We start from the raw sequence: 20,810 nt of genomic DNA on the forward strand, positions 1-20,810 counted from the left end.
TCTAGGAATTAGGCTTGCTCAGCACTTAAATCAGGGGTAGGTGATTATCGGGGAGTGACTTTATGTAGAATTAGACACTTCTGTCTGAAAATCTTAGACTATAGGAATGTGATTTGATATACATGATGATGTGAGACACATAATTCTAGGTTCTAATAAAATTTGTGCTTGAGGGAAATGTAGGCATTGGGCTATAGTTCCAACTAAGTAAGGGCAAAGAGGTATTCAAATCATTTCAGTTCATTTTTGTTTTTATATTTTTGCTCAAAATAGCATCGTTAAATAGTGTTAAGTAAAGAGGTTGAACACTGATTTAAAACTTGGAAAATGAATACATTCTGAAAGGAAAACAAATTTGCATAATATTGATTTTGTAACTTGAGTTCCTGCAGTTCTAATGATACTCTGAGCCAAATCCTTAAAAAATTAGGAATTGTTGTTACTTATATGTGGTTTTCAGATTATTTTTCAGAGACCAGAGCATGCAGTTTGCTCCTTGCCTCAAGAAAGCGGCATGTGGGATGGGAGGGGTTTTTTTAGGGTCCCTTTTAGAACAAGGTTTACTTGCTGGCTGCCATGGAGGTTTGCAGAATTGGCAGTTATGGATCCGTGTAATAGCCATGCATTCCCACCTAGTCTGATCCCCTTCCTCTGTGGCAGAAATGCTTCCTACTGGTCTTCTGTTCTGCTTCTCTCCCCACACCTTCCTATCTCCTTGGGAGGTTGTAGAAGAAGTTTGTATAGCTGGGAAGGGGTGAGTCAGCTCCCAGCCCCTCAGAACTGGTTCCTTCTAAAGCAACCATGTTACACTGGGTGGTGAGGATGATGAAGAGAAACCCCCTTAAAACAGCAGTCTCCTTTGCATTGTTGTCCCTGTAACATGGGAGTGGACGGTCCCCGGAGGAGCAGAGCTGTAATGAGCAATTTCCACAGGGTTTGCATCCTGCCTGCCACCAGCATGTCCTTTCAGGACCTCTCTGGATCCTCTCCTTCCTTACTCCCCCTTCCCTTTTTTAGCTGAGGGACAGCCCCTGGTACAGCTGGCGCTGACCATGGCCAGCGAGGGTGGGTGGCTGTGCTGACATTGCCAAGCCTTTGGGGCAGGGCTGGGAGCAATAATTTGGGTATTTCCTGACTGCCGAGCTGTTTTCTCCCTGAACCCATAGGGCTGTCATATCCATGAGACCTTTTCCCTTGCTTTGATTGAAATTGGACAAATGGTTTAGAGATGATGGATGGGGCAGGGAAGTGGGACTGGCAGGCAGAGAGAGAGAGGAGGATAGACAGAGAAAGCGGATACGCCTTGTTTCCTTAGGAAATTAGGAAATTTCCTTAGGAAGTCACACTGTCCTGTCATTAATTTTACTTTTTCATATATGTCTTTGCTAGTTATGGAGACAAAAGGATACCACAGCTACCCAGAAGGCTTAGATATGGAGAGACGGTGGGGTCAAGTTTCTCAGTCTGTGGAGTATTCTTCCATAGGTGCTGGAGAGCAGACTGATGACAGTAACTACATGGAGATTGTAAACGTAAGCTGCGCCGCCGGCACTTTCGCTAACAGCAGCGCTCAAGGAAACGGCAAAGAAAAACCTGAGCTACTCTCCTGCCTGCAGCAAGACAACAGCCAGCCTGGTCTTCTGCCCTCTGACATCAAAACCGAAACGGAGTCCAAGGAGCTGTCGGCAACGGTGGCCGAATCCATGGGTTTATATATGGATTCGATACGAGACGCCGATTACCACTATGATCAGCAGAACCAGGGGAGCCCGGGAAAGATCTACCAGAACATGGAGCAACTGGTGAAGCTCTACAAGGAGAACGGCCATTGCTCCTCTCCCCTCCACAGCGCCAGCAGGCCCTTGAGGTCTTTGATGTCGGACTCTGGGAGCGCTGTGAACGGCGGTGCCATGCACACGATTGTCAAAAGCCCTATCATGTGTCAAGAGAAAAGCCCCTCAGGCTGCAGCCCTCAGAACATGGCCTCCTCAGTATGTAGTCCTGCAGGAGTCAACTCCGTGTCCTCAACTACCGCTAACTTTGGGAACTTTGCCATGCACAGCCCCATCGGGCAGGGCACCCCTCTGTCGCGCTCGCCCAACGTTGAGAGCCGGGGCTCCATGTTGCACAGCCCCGCGCACGTTAGCAATGTCGGCTCTCCGCTTTCCAGCCCTATAAGTAGCATGAAGTCGCCGATTTCCAGTCCTCCCAGCCACTGCAGCGTGAAATCGCCTGTCTCGAGTCCCAACAATATAACTATGCGATCCTCTGTGTCCAGTCCTGCAAACCTGAACTCCAGGAGCTCCATTGCCAGCCCTTCCAATGCCAATAATAGGTCCACACGTTCTAGTCCAGCGGTTAGCACTGTGGGATCATCTATCTGTAGCCCCGTAAACAACTCCATAGGGTTCCCACCTTCTGGCACGCCAGTGGGGCCTAGCAGAAGCCAAGATACTGTTTCTAGTCCAGAAACAAAAGACAAGGGTGCTCAAGAACTCACATTTCCTAAGATGGAGGAAATGGAGAACGCCATCTCCAACAACAGCCAGATGAACCTTGTTCAGTTCATAAAGCCCGAGCCGGATGGGTCCTTCGGCAGCGCCTGCATCGGCGACAGCAGCAGCAAAATAAACTCCGATTCCCCCTTTTCAGTACCAGTGAAGCAAGAGTCGGCCAAACATCCTTGTTCTGGTGCCTCCTTTAAAGGGAATCAGACAGTAAATCCTTTCCCATTTACAGATGGCTCATATTTTTCTTTTATGGATGACAAAGACTATTACTCTCTTTCTGGGATTTTAGGACCACCTGTTTCTTCATTTGATGGAAATTGTGAAGGTAGTGGTTTTCCAAATCCAGGCCTACGTGTGGGGATTAAGCAGGAACCTGATGATGGCAGCTATTACCAAGAAAACAGTATACCATCCTCTGCCATTGTGGGTGTAAATTCAGGTGGACAGTCATTTCACTACAGGATCGGTGCCCAGGGCACGATATCCTTGTCGCGGCCGGTTGCTCGAGAGCAGACATTTCAGCATTTGAGCTCCTTCCCTGCTGTCAGCACGCTCGTGGAGACCTGGAAGTCGCATTCAGAGTTGGCATCCAGAAGAAGTGATGGGTATCCAGTTCTAGAGTACATTCCAGAAAACGTGTCCAGGTGAGCTGGCAAATTGCTACTTATTTTCTTCTTTTTTTTCTATCTTTTTTTTTTTTTTTTTTTTTTGTCTCATTTTTTTTTCTTTCTTCCCATGCATTAAACAAACAAGGCGTGAATTAAAATAAGGTCCAGGGTGGTATTTCTCAGTCTGTTGTGTAATTCTTAGTTTGAATTTCAGTTTTTATTAAATCTGTTGCTATCTTGCTGTATTTTACTCTGCCTTTAATAAAAACAAAGTGTTGGCTTTAATATTTAAGAAGAAAACATATTATATTCTGTTGTTATTAGGTTTGAAGGTATAGCTTTAGAATGTTTATGAGCTCTTACTACTACAAATGTTGTTTTTCCCATAATGAGAGCTTAGTAAAATTGCTCTCTTGTGTCCTATAATGGTTATTCTTTGTTAGCTAGTGCTTGGATGTGTGGTACCTCAGATGAAATGTTGAGATGAGGATAAAAAAATGATAGTGTCTGTCAGGAATCTGATTTTGTGAAGAAGCATGGTTCTGTGCTTGCACTGGACTTTAACTGGTTAAGTTTAAAAAACTAAACGCTACAAGCCTGTGGCAACATATTATTTCTGTATTTTAACTGTAGGAACATTTGGTTTATATATATAGAAAAATGCCTCCAGAAGGAGGAGGGCTGTTAAAACTTGATGCATTTGAAAGGGAGAAATGGATAAACTGATCTCCTCACTTTTGGTGGAAGAGAAATGAGCAAGTGTCATTTGAATTTGGGTTTCTTGGCTGTTCTGTGGCAGCATATCCTTCTTCAAGCAGGTATCCTTGTATCTCGTAAGGGATGCCTGCTTTCCTAAACCTATCTAGTTTCAGAGTCAATTGTACAAGTTCTGAAGCGCCTCTGACAGCATGACTGAGTTCAGATGGTTGCATAGCATACCCATGTGCCCAGCAGGCTCACCAAATTCTTGTGCCAAAGCTCAAATAGCCACTAACAGGTTGGCATTTACCTTTCCCAAGTGGCTTTTTTTTTGCTCATCACAAGCTACGCAGCTGCCCTCAATGAATGAAGCATCTGCCTTATTCTTGGAGAGGGGTGAGGAGGATGCATAGTGTTTTCCATATTTGTATGATACTACAGATTTCTGAAAATAGTGTTGCAGTGAAAAACATAATATCTAAAATAATGATGCTTTTCAGGAAGGAAATCAGCCTATCTATAAGGAGGGAAAAAAAAAAAATTTACCTGTTTTCATTTTATTCTCAGTTCTGTCCAGCACTGCCACAATCTCTCTATCATTCTGTAGGCCATGCTTCACTTTTTCTTTGGCCATTTCCAATATGGTCTCAAAAAAAATCCACTTTTTAATATACTCAACTTGAAAGGGCTGTATCCCGTTGTCATGCTGAACTTTGCATGCAGCTGGATATTTGTTATCATCAAGTCTTGGCTTAAATGTACTTTCTTGGATTAAGGAAGATGGAGTCACTGTCTTCTAGTCATTTTACCAGAGGAAATTTTCACAAATTGCATTATTTATATAGTGAGAAAAATTCACCAGAAGACTGATGGAATGCCTGAATACAAAGACCCAATATTTTACTGCCTTTGTGGTTGAGCACTGTTGCTTGGACAGGTAGCTCCTGCCAGCTGTGAGAGCTCTTGTGTGACTGAATGCTTGTGCTGAGTCAAGGCTGTCATCCACTGCAGGGGCAGGAACAATAAACAAGGAAATCATGCAGGAAGGAGCATGGTTGCCTTCAGTAGTTGTGTTTGGAGTGACAGTTTCTCATAAGGCTTTTAGAAGAGTCTTCTGATCTGACGTTAGTCCATGGTAGCTCTAAATGTAATCAGATTTGATGATGACATAGGCTGGGTGCACTTTCCTGTCTTTGTTCTCTAAGCTGGTATCTCTGTAGGATGTGCAGGTGAGTGTAGCTGCCACTTTGCAGGATTGAAATCCTGAAATGTTTAGTGCTCAGAGCTGTTACGTGTGGAATTCTATTCAGGTGATGGAGATCTGCAGGGTTGCGACACTCCAGGCATCCTGATCTGTACTACAGATTAGGACATGTGTCATCATTTCAAATCTCAGAACTCAACCCCATTATTTAACTAAATGTTGCTCTTAATCTGGCTGGTGATGGCTCTATGCCAACAGCGAAGCCAGGGACCTGTGCAAAGCCCTTAAATTTTTCAAGGTAAATTCGTGTAGAGATGATTTTAGCAGTGCAGATTTGAGTGCAGAGGTGCCTGCTGTGATATTTGTCTGCTGGTGAGATAAGGCATAAAGACTCCACATAAGATGTCACACATGTAGAAGAAGCTCAGCCTTGCTATTGAAGCTCAGACTGATCTTTATTTTTCTCTTTGTTTCTGTGCTGTCTTGCAGCTAGAACAGAGGAAGTCATGCTCAAATTAGTTGGTGCTCTGAGGTGTTGTAATAAAACACACATAGCTTGAAACCATGCCAGACCCAACATCCCAAGGTTGGTTTCAGCGGTCCCATATCCATGTGCCGTGGGGATTGCAAAATACCTCTTCCTTCATGTCATCAGAACAGCAGCATCACACCTCCGTCCTCTACATCTAAACCAGATCCTTGCTATTTCCAGTCAGGTTTCTTTTCTGATGTGTCAGTCATAACAGGCATCACACATTTTGCAGATTAACCCTTTGAGGTTTGTAATATTTTAAAGTTTCTGGTATTCTAAGTCTTCGTCTGTTTTTTTCAGGGGTACTTAGCTTGCGATATAAATGGCTGCAAGCAAAGAGTGAGATGAAGGGAAAAAATAGGCTACATGGTTCTCTAAAGCCAGTAGATGACCAGCATGGAATATGTCTTGTTTTAGCAGCATTATTTTCTGAACCCTGATGTCATACTCTTTCTGAACTGCCTCAGACTCGCAGCATACACCGTGAAAAGGAGTGGGTGGCCAAAAGAAGATGACTTTGATTTTTCATATTGATAATGAATCTCTAGAATAGTGCTGGAAATTTTTTTTTCAGATTAGAATGTTCCCTTTCTTGAATCAGTTACACTTGGTGGTAGTGTCTAATAAACATAGTTGAGGCATTTAAAATGCCTTGATACCTTGTTGACTGTGCCAATCACCCACTTCCAACTAGAACATTTCTCTTTTTCTCCTTCAGTTACTTTTATTAGATGTGCACAGTTATGGGTCTTTTTAAGTTAGTTGCTAGTACCTTTTTTATAACATTTCAGCTTGTGATGTTTGGGGAATGAGAGCCTCTTAAGCAAAACCAAATTCCCTTATTCCCTTTTAAATATTTTTCTTCTGCTAATATGCATGCAGAACATGTCTTTGTTTTTGAAAGATTTTACATTCGTAATTTTTAATAAAGAGTGAATCATACTTGTCTGTCTGTGTGTATAGATTCCTCTCTCTACAAATGGCATTTCTAAGAAATACTGGTTTCTAAACTAAATAGCTGTTAAGTGGGCTTGAAAAAGAAGGTATGTGCAATTGTGTGATGTCATTGATGAAAACCTACACGAAGAATACAGCTCAGATTTCACTTTAAGGTGATCAGTGCTGGTTGGAATTGGGGTGCTAGCCTAAGCCCCATGATCGTGCCAATTACATGATTTTCAAAATGGCCTATGAAAATGTCATGGTTGCTTAAAACAACAGTAAAAGGAGGAGGATGACCTTTTTGCTGCATTAGCTCTTACCTAAAGCTTCTTCTGCAAATGTGCCTTTTTCTTCTAATTTCCATATTAACTCATGTATGTACACACACGCACACACATACTCGCTTTTCTCAGTGCTTGTGGTGGAAACAGAGGGCTGATACTCCTACTGTTGTTTCTTCCTGGCAGTTCCACTGGTATAACCCAGTGTGGGAAGAATTCATGAAGTTTGATGTGCTGATAATCAGAAAGTTTAGTGTTTTAATATGAATTGCATATGTTTATTTATAATCGTATTTCAAAAATTTTTTGATCAGACATTTGATAGTATTTTAGGGATGACTAAAATATGGCTGTTCCTGAGCCATTCACGTGTGTCAGCATTTATTTTTCAGACCCTACTTGAAAAAGCCCCCAGAAAACCCATCCCACCCAACCCAAAACCAGAAAGTAACCCAACAACATGATCTTGATTTACCTGTAGCCTTTACTGGCTTGAATTGATTCTGGTTAAAAATCTGATTTCAGGCTATTGCAAGTATTTTTGTAAATAAACTTTTATGTTAAATATTATCTAGAATAGTCACTTATCAGAAATATACCTGCCAGAAAGATAAAGGTCTGGTAAATATTATTTTTAGAATTTATGAATGGCCTTGACCTCTGTTTGCTGACGGACTTTATGAGAAAAGGACTGTGCTGTTAAAATATTCTCCATGCTTGGCAGGACTGTATTCCCCTTTATCATCCCGAAAATTTACTGTGCAAACCTTTTTCAGAAATGATTCTCTAATACCATGGACCATAGCCTCAAATCTATATTTTTCTCATATTTCAATTTGAGAAGTTATGCTTGTTTTTGTAGGTTCTTGTATAATTTTGTGTCTTTTTTTTTTTTTTTTTTTAATGCAGCTTTGGGTATAGTCTTGACACAAACAAGACCTCTGCATATTCTTTATTTCTCGCTAAAGAAATTAGAAGTCTGTATTAATATGTCAGCCCAGGATGAAAGGTTCCCTTGGGCATACCAGCATGCATTGAACAACCTTTTACTTTCTACAGCTTTCTTTGTTGTTATTTTGGTGAGGGTGCTGGGTTTTTGTATTGCTCTTTATTGAGAAGTTCAAAGTCTGTATAAAGTATATTCCTTTAAAATGTGAATGCAAATAATGCCTTATTTTCCATTAAAATTATACATATCCATTGCCTCCTGTGCTGTGGCACAGAGAAGCCCACATTAATGGGAAATTGTGTTCCAGAGATGGGTGGATCTTCCCCATCTGGGGAAATAAGAGCTCTGTTGTCAAGCTGGGTGCCAGGATCTAGGGCTTGGCTGTTTCTTTGTGCAGGGGTAAATAAAGCTGTGTATTTCCAAAATGTTTCAATTGCAGGTTGATAACACTAAACTTTGCAGTACTTGGCTGTTGGAAACCAGTTTGCCATGTTTAATTCTGATTGTAGCTAATAGTTGTTGCCTAGTTTTTGTATTGCTTTTGGTGATATAGGGTCTCACTATGATAATCTTGTTTGGATGGTTTTCTGAAAAACAGGAAGGTGGGGTCACCTTCAATGCACAGATTTTAACAAGCAGAAGAAATTCTGGTTATGCATTTTCTGGCAGTATGGATCAGTCCATTTTCATGAGGACTGGAAGACAGAAAAGTATCTACTGCATACAAAATGTTCCTGTCCTGTTTTATGAGATGTGTGTTGCCGCACACAAGGCAGGCAAGCATGTACAGGGATTGCTGCAGCAGGTTCAGTGCTCATGCAGTACTCGTGTTGTCTGCAGAGGGAGTAAATTGTTAAGTTGTGGTTCAATAACCTGGCCTTACTCAACCAGCACTTAACATTAATGGAGCTACAACCTGCTGTGAAGTGCTCTGCCCTGCTCAATCAGATTGCCAGGTACTTATTGGTGCTTTGCTGATCCCAGGCTGGAGCAGTGGCTGCTGTTGGGTGTCGCTTGTAGATGAACAGTGTATTATTTGCAGTGGTGAAAATGCTCTGTTGGGCCATGCCTTGTCTGCTCTGATTTTGGTTTTTCCCTTTGATTTGGTTTGTTGTGTGTGAGAGCCAGATTGGGTTCCTGATCCAGTTCACTCTGGAGCTCTAAAGAGCCAACAGTACAGTGAAACTTGGTGAGCAGTTTGATGTGATATGGACACGAGAACAAACTGAAGAGATGGAAAGGGAACAGAGCCTGTGAAATATCCCAAGTGCACCTTTCTGCTAAAAGGTAATACGTAGTTGAGCCATAATCCCAACACTGGTATTTTCAGGATATAGTTTTAAAAGGTGTTTTTTTTAATTGTATGTGTTGAGCCATTGAACAGAGTCATAGGAGATAGAGTTAATAATGGACTTGTTTTGACCAAAACTTCTAGGAGAACAATGGAGTGCTGTAATTTGAGATTTAAGATCTCAGAGGTCAGAAAATACCACAGTTACGGATGAATATAGAACCGTAACTCGTTCTCTGGCAAATGTGTCTTAAAATATGGCTGTCTAAGAGTGATAAAAATGGTCCAATGAGGAAACTAAAAAGAGTGTGTGAAAAACAGGTATTAAATTCATCTAAGTTTAGTAGTTTTATCAGTTTTCACATGCAGCTGGTTGCTACACAGTGCCTGGTGCTCAGCATATGAATTACTTGGGTTGCAGTCTCCTCTGAGCGAGAGATCTGTGGAGAGGAAAAAGGAAGCATCAGTATTTCCATCGGATGCAGTGGACCAGGTTCTTGCAGTGTTATTGGGCAGGTGTGAATGCACCCTAAATAGACCGTGGCATGGTTTGACTGCTCGCTGCCCCTCTTGTGTAACCTGTAGCGGAAGGTCACCGTCTGGGGGACCCTCCGGCAGCCCTCTCCTGGTGCTGGAGCCACCTTGGGTTTGCTGCTGCAGGAGTCAGGCTGACCTTGGAGGAAGGCACGCTTTTTTGGCTTAGGCTGCAGGGGAAGGGCTCGCAGGTCAGGAAGTGCCTGTTTATCCATGCCAGCAATTCCCACTGTAGCCTGCTCCAGTACCACTGCAGGCAAGAGGAGCAGCAGCATCTCCCTCTCCCTGCTGCGGGGCTGCCGTGGGAGGAGGCGCTCCCCCCTCGGACTTGGAAACAGAAGTTCTGTGCATCCATGTCTTTCCCTTCAGGGAGCCTGGGATTTTTCAAGTACCTTGAGGGTGGATTTGCTTTCAGGGCAAAATTTTCAAATAAATGGTCTCTTTAAAGGGGAGGCTTTGTGACCTTGTTTGGGGTTGTGTTTTTCTTGTTTTTGTTTTGTTTTGCAGTGAGGTTTATTAATGTGGTTTATCAGAGCTTACCAGTGTGTTTTCTGAAAGGAAGTGATCTGGGGGGTGTTCTCTTTCTCTATTTTGCCAAAATCAGTGCTGAAAGATTTAAATCACAAAAAAGCAACCCTCCCATCCCACCCCAATCTCCTGAAACCCTCCCCCAAAACAACAAAAAAAGTGCAGAAAACCAAATCCATGCTTTTCGTTCTGGATTCTTAAAAGTATAAGTAACGCTGCTTGTATCTATTCAGTACTAAATAAGTATATTTGCAAGATGCCATTTCTTTACGGTTATATTGTAACAGGAGTTCCCACAATGCTGGTAGATCACAAAATAACTTGAATTTTATTTCTTTATCTTAAACAGTGAATTAAGCACCTGCAATTACATTAGAGTTTGTTGTTAGCTGTCTGCTAAATTAAATTTCTCCAAGTCTGAGATCTCTATGCTGCGTATTGGCTTCATGAACAAACTGATAGCTTAAATTTCATATTTGGAGGTAGGGTTACTTGGAGTTAATATGTAATGTTATTTTTTGAAAATGAGAAAAAAAAAAGTAAATTTTGGTTAGAACTTCTGAGCAGAAACAGAATCCAGTATTTGTGGATAATACGTAAAATGGCTTACAGGAATTTATACGCGCCTCTAAGATGCATGGATATGCTGCTGATTGTGGTTAGTGATAATAATAGATCAAAGAGTTACAGCCCTGAGGTTAAAAAGCAAATTTCAGACTAATTGCTGAATGTTTCTGACAATTTTTATTCACTTTACTTGTTTCCATCCTCTCTCCTAAACAATACTTTCTACTATCTGGAGGTGAAATAACTTTTTTGAATGAGCTTTCAGACTAAAATTTATGCTGAGTACATGAGTCTTTTCTATTGTGCTTTTCATTCCATGTCTGCTTTCGAGAGGTGTTAACCCAAGTTTCTAAAAGTGGCAGCTTTATAAACCAATTCCATAGCAATCTTAACCATCTTCAGTAACGCTTTCTGAGTCTTTTGGATTTGTGAGAATATCTTGCATCCTTATTTTTCTGTGCGTATGACCGTTTTGGGTACATGTTCAGCCTTAAGTCTGTAAAACAAAGCAGTATTTTAGAGGTTTATTTTGGGCAGTGTAATCTATCAGTCGTCTAAGAACTTTTAATCAGAGGGCAGAATGGGGAATTAGGTAGTTTGTCCTGACCAGGATTTTGCCCGTCCCAGCTGCCGAGAACTATAGGGTCTTGCCAGCATTTTTGGCAATGCTTCTCTGAATCCTGCGTTGTGCTAAGATCATAGCGCAGTTCTGCGAAGCTCGTTGTTTTCAGGGTTTGAAATCCCTTTGTAGTGAATTTCTTTTGTTCACCAGCTCCTCTCCTGTGCTTGGCTCAGAGGGTCAGGATGACACACGGGAGCTGTCCCAGTCTGTGCTCGGGAGTGCCCCATGAAGACGGGAAGAGTTACTGAGCAAAGCAGCGCTCTGTTTAATAAATGTTTACCTCGTGCTTTGCTTCTCTCTGGCAGATCCAGGCCGTGCAGGGAAGGGGCAGGTGCTGAGTGTGCCTGGTCAGAGCAGGGCCCACAGTGCCGGCACTGCCCGCGCCCCACATCCCTGTGGCTTGCGCAAGGAGCCGTGTCCGAGTACCCCGGGAGTGCGTCACCCGCCGTGTCCTCACGGAGACCTGTGCTCCCCGAGCCCTTTGGAAAGGTGGTTTCACAACTGGCGAGCCCCGGTTTACTCTGGCAGCGTCTCACCTTGAAAAATCAATTATGTTTGTGTCTTTAGCTCTCCCTTAGTGCTGCTGCAGGAAAGGGACTCCACTCACTGTTGTAGAATGGGTCGGCTTGGGAAGTGACATCAGAGATCGGCAAGTTCAACCCCCTGCCATCGGCAAGGACACCTTCATATACTAGATATATGAGGACTTCATATACTAGACAAGGCTGTTCAGAGCCCCATCCAGCCTGGCTTTGAATACTTACAGGGATAGGGCATCCACAGCTGCTCTGGGCAACCTGTGCCAGTGCCTCACCATCCTTCAGAGTTGAGAATTTTTTTCCTAACACCTAATCTAAATTACGCTCCTTCAGCTGCAGCTATTACCCATTGTCCTATCGCTGTGTGCCCTTGTGAAAAGTGTCTCTCCAGCCTTTTGCAGGTGATTCACCATATTCCCCACTCAAACTCCGCCTCTTGTCTGACAGGAGCAGTGCTGGAGGTGGTGGGACGTGGTCTCCTAGTCAAGTTTTATCAAGGTCACTCTAGGAGCAGGAAGGGGATTGCTTCTGGAAGTGTCTTAAGGTTGGGGCATCACGACAGCAACCTTTCTTTTCCCTCAGGAGGCATGAGTTCAAATCTGAGCTTCTCCAAAAGGTCAGAGATCTCACTTTTAGCATTGCTGAAGACTTGTCTCTAGAAAACCTGTCATGCACTTCAGTGTTTTTGAAGACTGGAGTGCCAGGGACCTTGCAAATGAAGGTGGGTGGGAAATTTGCACAGTTTCCAGGCAGACTATCTGAGCTGTCAGCTTCATTATTTTAAACTAAATTAGATTTGTGCTAGAGAGTGCAGTATGCTAGAGCAGTTAGAAAGCTCTTCCTCTAATGGTAGCTTCAGAGCTACTTTGGTAGATATAATTGTGTTAACTTCTAAGCTCACTTGGATAAATTAAAATAAAACAACTAAAACCTTGCACAGGTGTGGATCCTGGGATATGGGGAAACTCCCTGGAAAAACTCAGGAATTCCACTTGAAGACAATATACTTAGATGTTTGGTGTTTCTAAGGATCAAGGGCTGTTATTTTTTATGGTTTAGTAGAAATTGAACACGTTGTCATTTCTGGCCAGGGAATGCAGGCTTCTGGACCACTGCACTCCTGCAGCTCCCCCAGCACCCCGAGCCCAGCAGGGAGAAAACACAATGAATGCCTCAGGGATACTGCAGTGGAGATCATTTTACCCCATGTACTAAGGATTGCCCCCAGCTCGTAGCCCATTCTCTAGGATTGAGTGTACACCTTAGGTTTGTTTTGTTATTTCCATTTAAATTTTGTTTGGTTTTGGGCACTAAGGCTTTTTAACGTTAATAATTAAAAACAAATATTGGCCAATAAATATTCCCTAAGGATTAAAAATCGTTACTAAACATGACTGACTTGTCGAAATTTGGCATTGAACCTTTGTTGCAGACTGCCCTGCTGGAAAATCCATCAAGTAAACCCACATTGCTGCAGAATTAGCTCTACAAACCCTGCAGAGCTTTACCATACTCTTCCTTCAGATATGCAGTGGCAAAAGAGAATGATTCCAGTTGATACAATTAGGATTTTTAAATCCTTATTTTTAATCTGGATCCACGTAAAGTAGCTGGAAGATGAACAAAGTGTGGGGGGTTAGACATGTCAGCTTCTGCTCAGTGTATGGAAGTAAATGTTGGAAGTGGTCCAGAGCTTTATGGCTGCTGCCAACTAATGACATAAGATAATGTTGCAGTGAAACAATGCACTTGATTTGCATTTGTTTCCCAACTAACCTTTCTGATTCTTGGGACTGCTTGGAATTTATATTTCTGGAGATTTGACAGTAAAAAAAAGGAGATTGGGCGTTGAAACCTTTGAATGCTTAAATATGCAGTAATGACAACTTCAAACTGTGCATGCAGATAATGAGATAAAGAATGGTTACTCACTTCATATTAAACCCTTTTGGTGGAAGAAGGGAAGAGGACGAGTGTTTTGGATGGACATGTTATTTTAAAAAGGGAGGAAATTCAGAGGAGCTAATGTCTGTAGAAATAGAAGTGAGAAAAGTATGTTGCTGATTCACTTTTTTTTTATTTCTGGAATCAAAAATGCATCTATTATGGGTCTGCAAACTGTCCTGCGTTTCTTTTCTAACATAAACAGGAGTTAACTGTGTGCAGAAGTCTAATAACAGAGTTGTAGGGGTTTATTTACATTTTCATTTGGATCAGAAATGTGCTTTTGAAGAGAATCTTTCAGTTGCCACCATCTTCTATCCTGTGGTTCACATCACTGGGCAGCTGAGGGGTGAACACTCAGATATTTCTGAGCCAGAAGGGAATGAAAAAAGCGCTCCAGGAGGTACCCAGGGCATTCCAGCCTCGACTCCGATCCCTGGGACCCCGCTGGAGGTGGCTGGAAGCACAGTCCTTGTGACACCTATAACTGGATGCTGGATCCTTGGGACTGACCACACCTTTCCTTTCATGCTTGTAAAGTGCTGCCTGAAAATTGCTTTTTTACCTCTTAGCTCAGGTACCTGTAATTGAGAAAAGACTCAGAGTTATAGGCAGAGGAAATTGTTCCACGGAAGAATCAGAGGCGCTGTTTTCAGCAGATGTGTTTGTTCATAAGTTGTGACCAGAATGAGGAAAGTAGCTACTTACTCATCCTTCACCGCAATCTAGAAATCCTAAAAAAGGCTGAATTAAATCCTGGAAATAGGAAATGAAACTGAAGTGACAAATAGGCTGTATCTTTTTTCTTTTTTCTTTTTTTTTTTTTAATTAAGTGAATTTCATTGCTTTTCAGCTAGATAGAGCTATTCTGATATTTATTATTATATTAATTTATAAAGGTAAACAGAATTACAGGCAGAAAACAGATTATAGGCAGCTGCCTTAAGTATTTACAAGCAGCTGTAGCTTAGGCAAACTAATTTAATGACTTACAATTGTCATTTCAGAAAAAAACCCTACTTTGTGGATCAATAAATTCTTGTAAAGTAAACCTATTGATTTGCAACTAATTGGATATTGTGGATGTCTGATAAATTAATTTTCATATGAGGCTAACTGAGTTGACTAGGTGATGTATTAGTGGTTGTAAATGACTTAGAGTCATTAAGTCTATTTATAAGATAGCTACAGGAAAAAAAAGTTAGAAACCTATTTTAATTTCTAATGAATCAGCACTGTAATACCAGGGTCCAGATGACTTCTGAGCTCACAAGAGGAGCTTCATGTTTTTCTTATTTTCATACCCTCACTACTGTGATAAACAAGATACTCCATGTCCTCCACTAATTGTTCCATGTCCTTCCACCTGTATTAGCCCTTTCCATGATCTCAAGATGCTTCAGGTTCTGCTTGCTTCAGCACAAACACCTGATATTGTGCTTATTAAAAGAAAGTCTTCCTAAGGTTGTAGCAAGGTCCGTGTTGCTGCACAGAAGCCTGGTCCTCCCTCTGCCAAGCTGCTATTCCAAGCTGGAATGCTTTAAGGCACAAGAGGGTGGCAGCCCCAGCCGTGGTTTTTGGCAGCTGCAGTGGTGAGGGTCAGTTAGGTGTTCATGGGGGATTCTTTTCCCCAGTACTGGCAGCATGGGCATTTACAGTTCTTTCCAAATTTTGTCTGAGGTACTTGAGCCTTTGAGCTTGGATCTGACTCCATAGGAAGAGTTGCTCCTGGTTGGGATATACTTTGGCTTTTTTCCATCACGCGGAGTGCCCCAAACTCAGAGGTGATATTGATGTTGGCGTGACCTGAATCAGTAATTGAATACAAGTGAATGCAATTTTCATGCTCAGGTAAAAACAAAAAAAATATTATTCGGGACCAAATAGGAATGAGCTTGGGATTAGGAATGCAGGGGAATACGAAATGTGATCTAATGAGAAAGAGGAGGATTATAGGAGCAAGGAAAATAGCAGGTATTGGCACAAGAGGATATAAGCTCAATATAGTGCACTAGGTCCTAGGAAGGCCTATGCTTTTGTCTGACATGACTAAAAATTAAGAATATTCAGCATCTCATCACTTAGGATTGCAGGAAATAGCTTTGACTGATTTTCATAGATATATTTTATGGAATCAGTTTGAAAGGCAGCAGTAAATATATAGATGTTTCCCAGTTATTGGTTTTGGTACAATCTTGGCTTTTTTATGATGTTTCATATGGACAGATGAAGGCACCATATATCTCTGTACTAGACCTGAGAGCCGATGGTGAGAATTGTTAAATTCTGAACCACTGTTCACAAAAATGTAAAACTGATATGCCCTTTGTAGAAGTCTCTGCATAAACATTGTAACTTTTTTTAAAATTACATTGCATAAAACCAAGGAAAAGAACTTTGTTACTTTGTTTGCACTACTTCCAGTGTCCAAATACCAGTGCTGTGTATGGTTCTCATAAGGTAACTACGTACCCAACTCCTAATTATATTTGTATATTACGTTAGGTCAGTGGATTAGGAGAGTGAGATGTCAAGAGTAAATTTAGGTTGGGACTTCTCCGCCAAGTCTCCAGTGCTCCCCCCAGTAGCTCAGTATGAATGAGTCTGTTTCTTTAAAGACTTGAAGTAAATATTGAGAAGGGTTTCCTAGCAACATTTGTAAGGTTAAGTAAAAATCAGACTTGCCAGGTGTTGCTTCCAGAGCACACTAGCCTTTCTATTTCAACTTTTATTTATACTTTCAATGCATTATCTGCTGTATGAAATGCTGAACAGGATCTGATAGTATTGTAAATAGGTAATTTTGCAGAATCGTATGTCCAAAGGCAAGTTGGCTGCAATTTTATTCTTGCTTTGGCACACAGCTTTTCTTTTGCTGTGTATTTGTACTGTACTTAAAGTAATGGAGACTAACCTTACTTGGCTTCTGGAAGTATTAGATACCGATGTGTGTGTGTGTGTGCGTATTCTAAAAATAAAAGCCACTGTTCAAACTTGCTAAAAAAAAAATGTTCTTATTTATTGTTTTTTTCATAGAAAAAGTCATGTGTATCCCAACTGGTCTCGTGAGTTTGCAGAGGTCTGAGGTGGGGGGGGGTAGAATCTCTTGAGGAAATCTCGATTTTTCTTCAGCTTTGATTTCTAGTGACAGGAGGGAAGATCAGCCTGAATACTTTCTACAGTGACATAAAAGTAGACTTTTCCTGTTATTTTAGTCTGCTCAGTAAATTGCATGCAGTCTCCACAGGTGCTTTGGGATGTGTAAGAGGTATGTGTTTCTGTGGTATACCTGTGGTGGGTAGGATAGTTCCCCCTTGAGAAACACAGGAAGCTGGAATTTAGGTTAGCCCAGGACAGACAGACAGACAGATAGATAGATAGATAGATAGATAGATAACAGAGGGGAACAAGGAGTGGAAAAATTTGCTTGGCTGCTTCCAGTCCTAAGTTTTTGGTCTATAAATAGAGTCTATCGGAATATTTCTAGTTAGTTCTGGGGAAAGTCAGCTGCTGTGCTGGGGATTGGCCGTGATCCCAGAATGAGGAGGGGAAGGGAAAAAAAAGAAGGATGATAGGAAGCCTATTGAAAATCTACCAACAGACACCAGTGAAATCGAGAAATTGGAAGATGCTGTATTTGGGCTTCAGTTTATTTTTTTGCAGCTTCTGTCAGTGCTGGATGGTCTGCAGAGCGACTCTCTGTATGCTGCTGTGGGTTTCTGAGTTAGCCAAGCCCAGCAGGCAGGTCCAACCCACCAGGGTTCATAGTTCAGAAGCCAAGACTAAAGCCTGATAGCAGGAACTAGCATAGAAGTATAAGGAAGCAGCATATTATCCTCATTCCATGCTGCAGCGGTGAGCCTGAACAGCCTGCCCTCTCTCTGGGTTAGATGCATTAGATAAAGGAAAATGGAGAAATGAAACCAAAAGCTGAATTTTCAGCTAATTAAATTAAGTTACTGTGTAAACTGCAACTTTTTCAAATATGTGTAAAAAGGTCTTGCTGATAATTTAGAGTGCAAACTGGTTGAAGTATATTATGATACCAGAAATAGACATTTAAGGGAGTCATGATGAGCTTTGCAAACAGTTGAGATGCTTTCTAGGAAATGTAAATGATGCACTTGAAAAATATTCTGAGTTAAGATTCAAACACAATGCACAGCTAGAGTATAAATAGCTAATAAGTTAAAAAAAATACAGTGTTTTTAGAAAGTGCTTTAGTAACAGTGATAGATAACCTTCTCACAAAACTCCCTCTGACCTCCCTGCCCCCAGCCCTGTAACCACAGAAGAGTGATCCTCCATACTGTAAGAGGAAAAAGTAGCTTTCGTCAAATAAACAGCATTATGTAGGTAAGCTGAACCAGAGTTCTCAGAGGAGCATTTATTTACATGTCGGGGTTCATAGGAGCTGAAATTATCTGAGCAGTAAATGAGCTTTTCCAGTGCTGAATTAATCCCAGAAAAGTCTGTGCTCATGTTGAAAATAAAAATGTTCATGACAGTGGTTTTGCTGCTCAGGTTTTGCTGGCAACTCATTTTTTCCTTTGTAATTTTTCAGGAATTGGAGAAAGGGGTTGTATTGAATGTTTCTGGCAGGAGGAGAAGGGAGAGAGCAGTGTCAGTGTTTCCCTGTAGATGCGTGTTCCCTTGGATGCCCATTCATGTCATGTACCAGTAAGATGCTTGCTGCTTCCAGATTCCCTTCAATGTTAGATAAGGTCCCACCCATATTTAACTTAGTTTCTCTATTTTTTTTTAAATTATTTGAATGCGGTTTTTTTCATCTTCGTGTTTGTAATCAATCACAAAACTGATAATAAAGTATCAGTATCAGTATCTGCATCAGTAGGTACTTCAATTTTTCTGTATTAGCTGGAATAAAATCTTACACTAAATTACTTCCTGAGCTCTCTTACTAAGCCTTTTTGATTACTTAAATATTAATAGCAGTAGAACCATTTTAGACATTGTTGAGTGATATTAAATGGACACATGTAGGTAAAATTTTCATGGGATGAACAGAAAAAGGCAAGTGTTTTGTTTTTGAGGAAAGAATGTCAATAAATACTTTGGTTTTGATATTTCTTGAAGAAGATTGGGTAAAAAGGTAAAGAACTATGAATTTTTATCTCATTCATTGTGGGAAAACAGCTCTTTAAAAAAACCCAAAGAACTGCCTACCATTTGAATTAATAAGGAGGAAAATCTGTCAGGAGGTTGTAATTTGCCCATGTGAGAGTTGATAACCATTCCCATTCACTTTCCATAAGGCCAGTATTATACCAGATGATGGCTGTGGGAATTAAAACTCCTAATTCATTGTGACCATGAATTTTGCCTTGAAGAAATGCTGAGAAACAACTCGGGGAGTTGAGGGGAGGAGGGAAAATCATCCTGTGTATGGTCAAGGTAGATTTAATTTGGAATAATGCACTAAATTGGAAAAAACCTAACAAATCAGCTGTCTGTGTTGGACATGCTCCAGGAATATTTCGGCTTACAATTCCATTTCTCAAAAACTGAGAAATTTGAAACAGAAGATAAACAACATATTAATATTTTATTTCTTTCGGGGATAAAGTTCTGTCATGTGTTTGGAAACTTCATTGAAATATTGGTCTCGTTAGAGAAAGCAGCTCAGAATTGACATTAACTGTTCATTGTGCCACTTGTTAATTTGGATTTTGCAAGCCAGTGGGATAAACTGATCTGGAATGAAACTGGAATAGAGTTCTAAAATGATGCTTGTAAATAGGTCTGATGTCAGCAGATGTTTTGCCTTTTTCCAGAGCAGTACACTTAAGATGTATGTCGCATACCAAAAAAAGCCCAACCAAAATCCAAATGAAGCTCCAAGCCCCTTCCAAAAGTCAAATCAGCTCTGGATTTAATGGTGAATTAGAATTCACATTTTCTGAAATAGCATCTGCTCGAAGTTTCAGAAGCAGACAGAATTGTGTCTTTAGAGGGAGGATTTGATCTCGCATCAGTTAGAGTCCTGACAGCTTCTCCTGACACGTTGTTTGATGCATGGTCTGGCAGACAGGCTCCTGCATGGAACTTTTTTACTTGCAGCAGTGGCCCCATTAAAATCAGTGGGACTGGACACACAGAAAAGGCTGCTGCAGGTTGAAAGTTTCCAGTGTTTCTAACTTACATCAACTGATTTATATTATGCTTTTTTCCTGAGTTGTTCTGACACTTTGATTCTTGTCATGCACAGCATGCATCTTTTCACACTCCCAATGCCTGACTGTGATGGCTTGAATCCTTCATTATTTTGTGATTAATTGCTGAGATACAAACATTATCAAATCAAAATCCCCGAAAGGCCTCTTTTAAAGGATCAGCCTAGCTTTTTGATTGAGCTGCCCCACAAATTACTTATCTGGTGTCTGTGTGGTTTTCAACATCCTGCTAAATTTGGAACACGTCCATTAAATACTTTCTGCAATATCTGGGGAATAGAAGTGCTTGATTAGTTATTTCATCCATTGCTTGGGTCAAGCCTTTAAAGAGATGGCAGTGCTGTGTTGAATCCATTAAGTAGGAATTGGTGGGAGAGCAGGATCATGGTTTGTGTTGTCAGTGGTTGCATTAGGGTGTTCAGTGCAGGTTTTCAAGTGCTAGAAGTCTAGTTTTTGTCTTTCCAATACACGTAAACTCATAAACTATAATTGCAGTTGTACAGGAGAAATTGTGATGCAGGTGAGAAATAGCGCAGCAAAGAAAGCGCTTTGCATTAGCACTTTTGTGCATTGCTGCATGTGGTGGTTTTTTAAAACAGATTTTATCCCTTGGGATCTAATAAAAGGCTGGAGAGTTATTTGGTTTATAAACCTATGTGGTGTATTATTTGGATATTCAGAGGGAAAAGGTCAGAGAATGTCTCCTGTGTTATCAATTCCTCAGTGGGAAACTATATTAAAAACTTGAAAATATAATACTATATAATTTAGAAACACAATATATAATGTGGGTTGAGAGACAATTACTGTGTTGTATTTCTCTGTATTTTCCATTTTACTGAATGCATTTCAGCAACAATTGGGTT

General features: G+C 41.1%; 2 protein-coding genes across 4 annotated transcripts in view; one reads left to right on the forward strand and one right to left on the reverse strand.

The window, feature by feature from the left end:
* The window catches only part of ARHGAP10 (Rho GTPase activating protein 10), a 352,903-nt gene that overhangs the window by 23,255 nt on the left and 308,838 nt on the right, over positions 1-20,810 (reverse strand). The gene's annotated exons all lie outside the window — the stretch shown is intronic.
* The window catches only part of NR3C2 (nuclear receptor subfamily 3 group C member 2), a 190,416-nt gene that overhangs the window by 3,574 nt on the left and 166,032 nt on the right, over positions 1-20,810 (forward strand). For 2 of the 3 annotated variants that reach the window (XM_058839198.1, XM_058839197.1), the window contains exon 2: positions 1,390-3,154. In XM_058839198.1, coding sequence (XP_058695181.1) covers positions 1,392-3,154 — 1,763 coding nt within the window. In that variant the 5' untranslated portion in view covers positions 1,390-1,391. Of the gene's footprint in view, positions 1-1,376; positions 3,155-20,810 lie in introns of those variants that run through there. The other variant, XM_058839195.1, reaches the window with a different exon arrangement.

The sequence above is a fragment of the Poecile atricapillus genome, chromosome 4 (genome assembly GCF_030490865.1).
Source record: "Poecile atricapillus isolate bPoeAtr1 chromosome 4, bPoeAtr1.hap1, whole genome shotgun sequence".
Lineage (NCBI taxonomy): Eukaryota > Metazoa > Chordata > Aves > Passeriformes > Paridae > Poecile > Poecile atricapillus.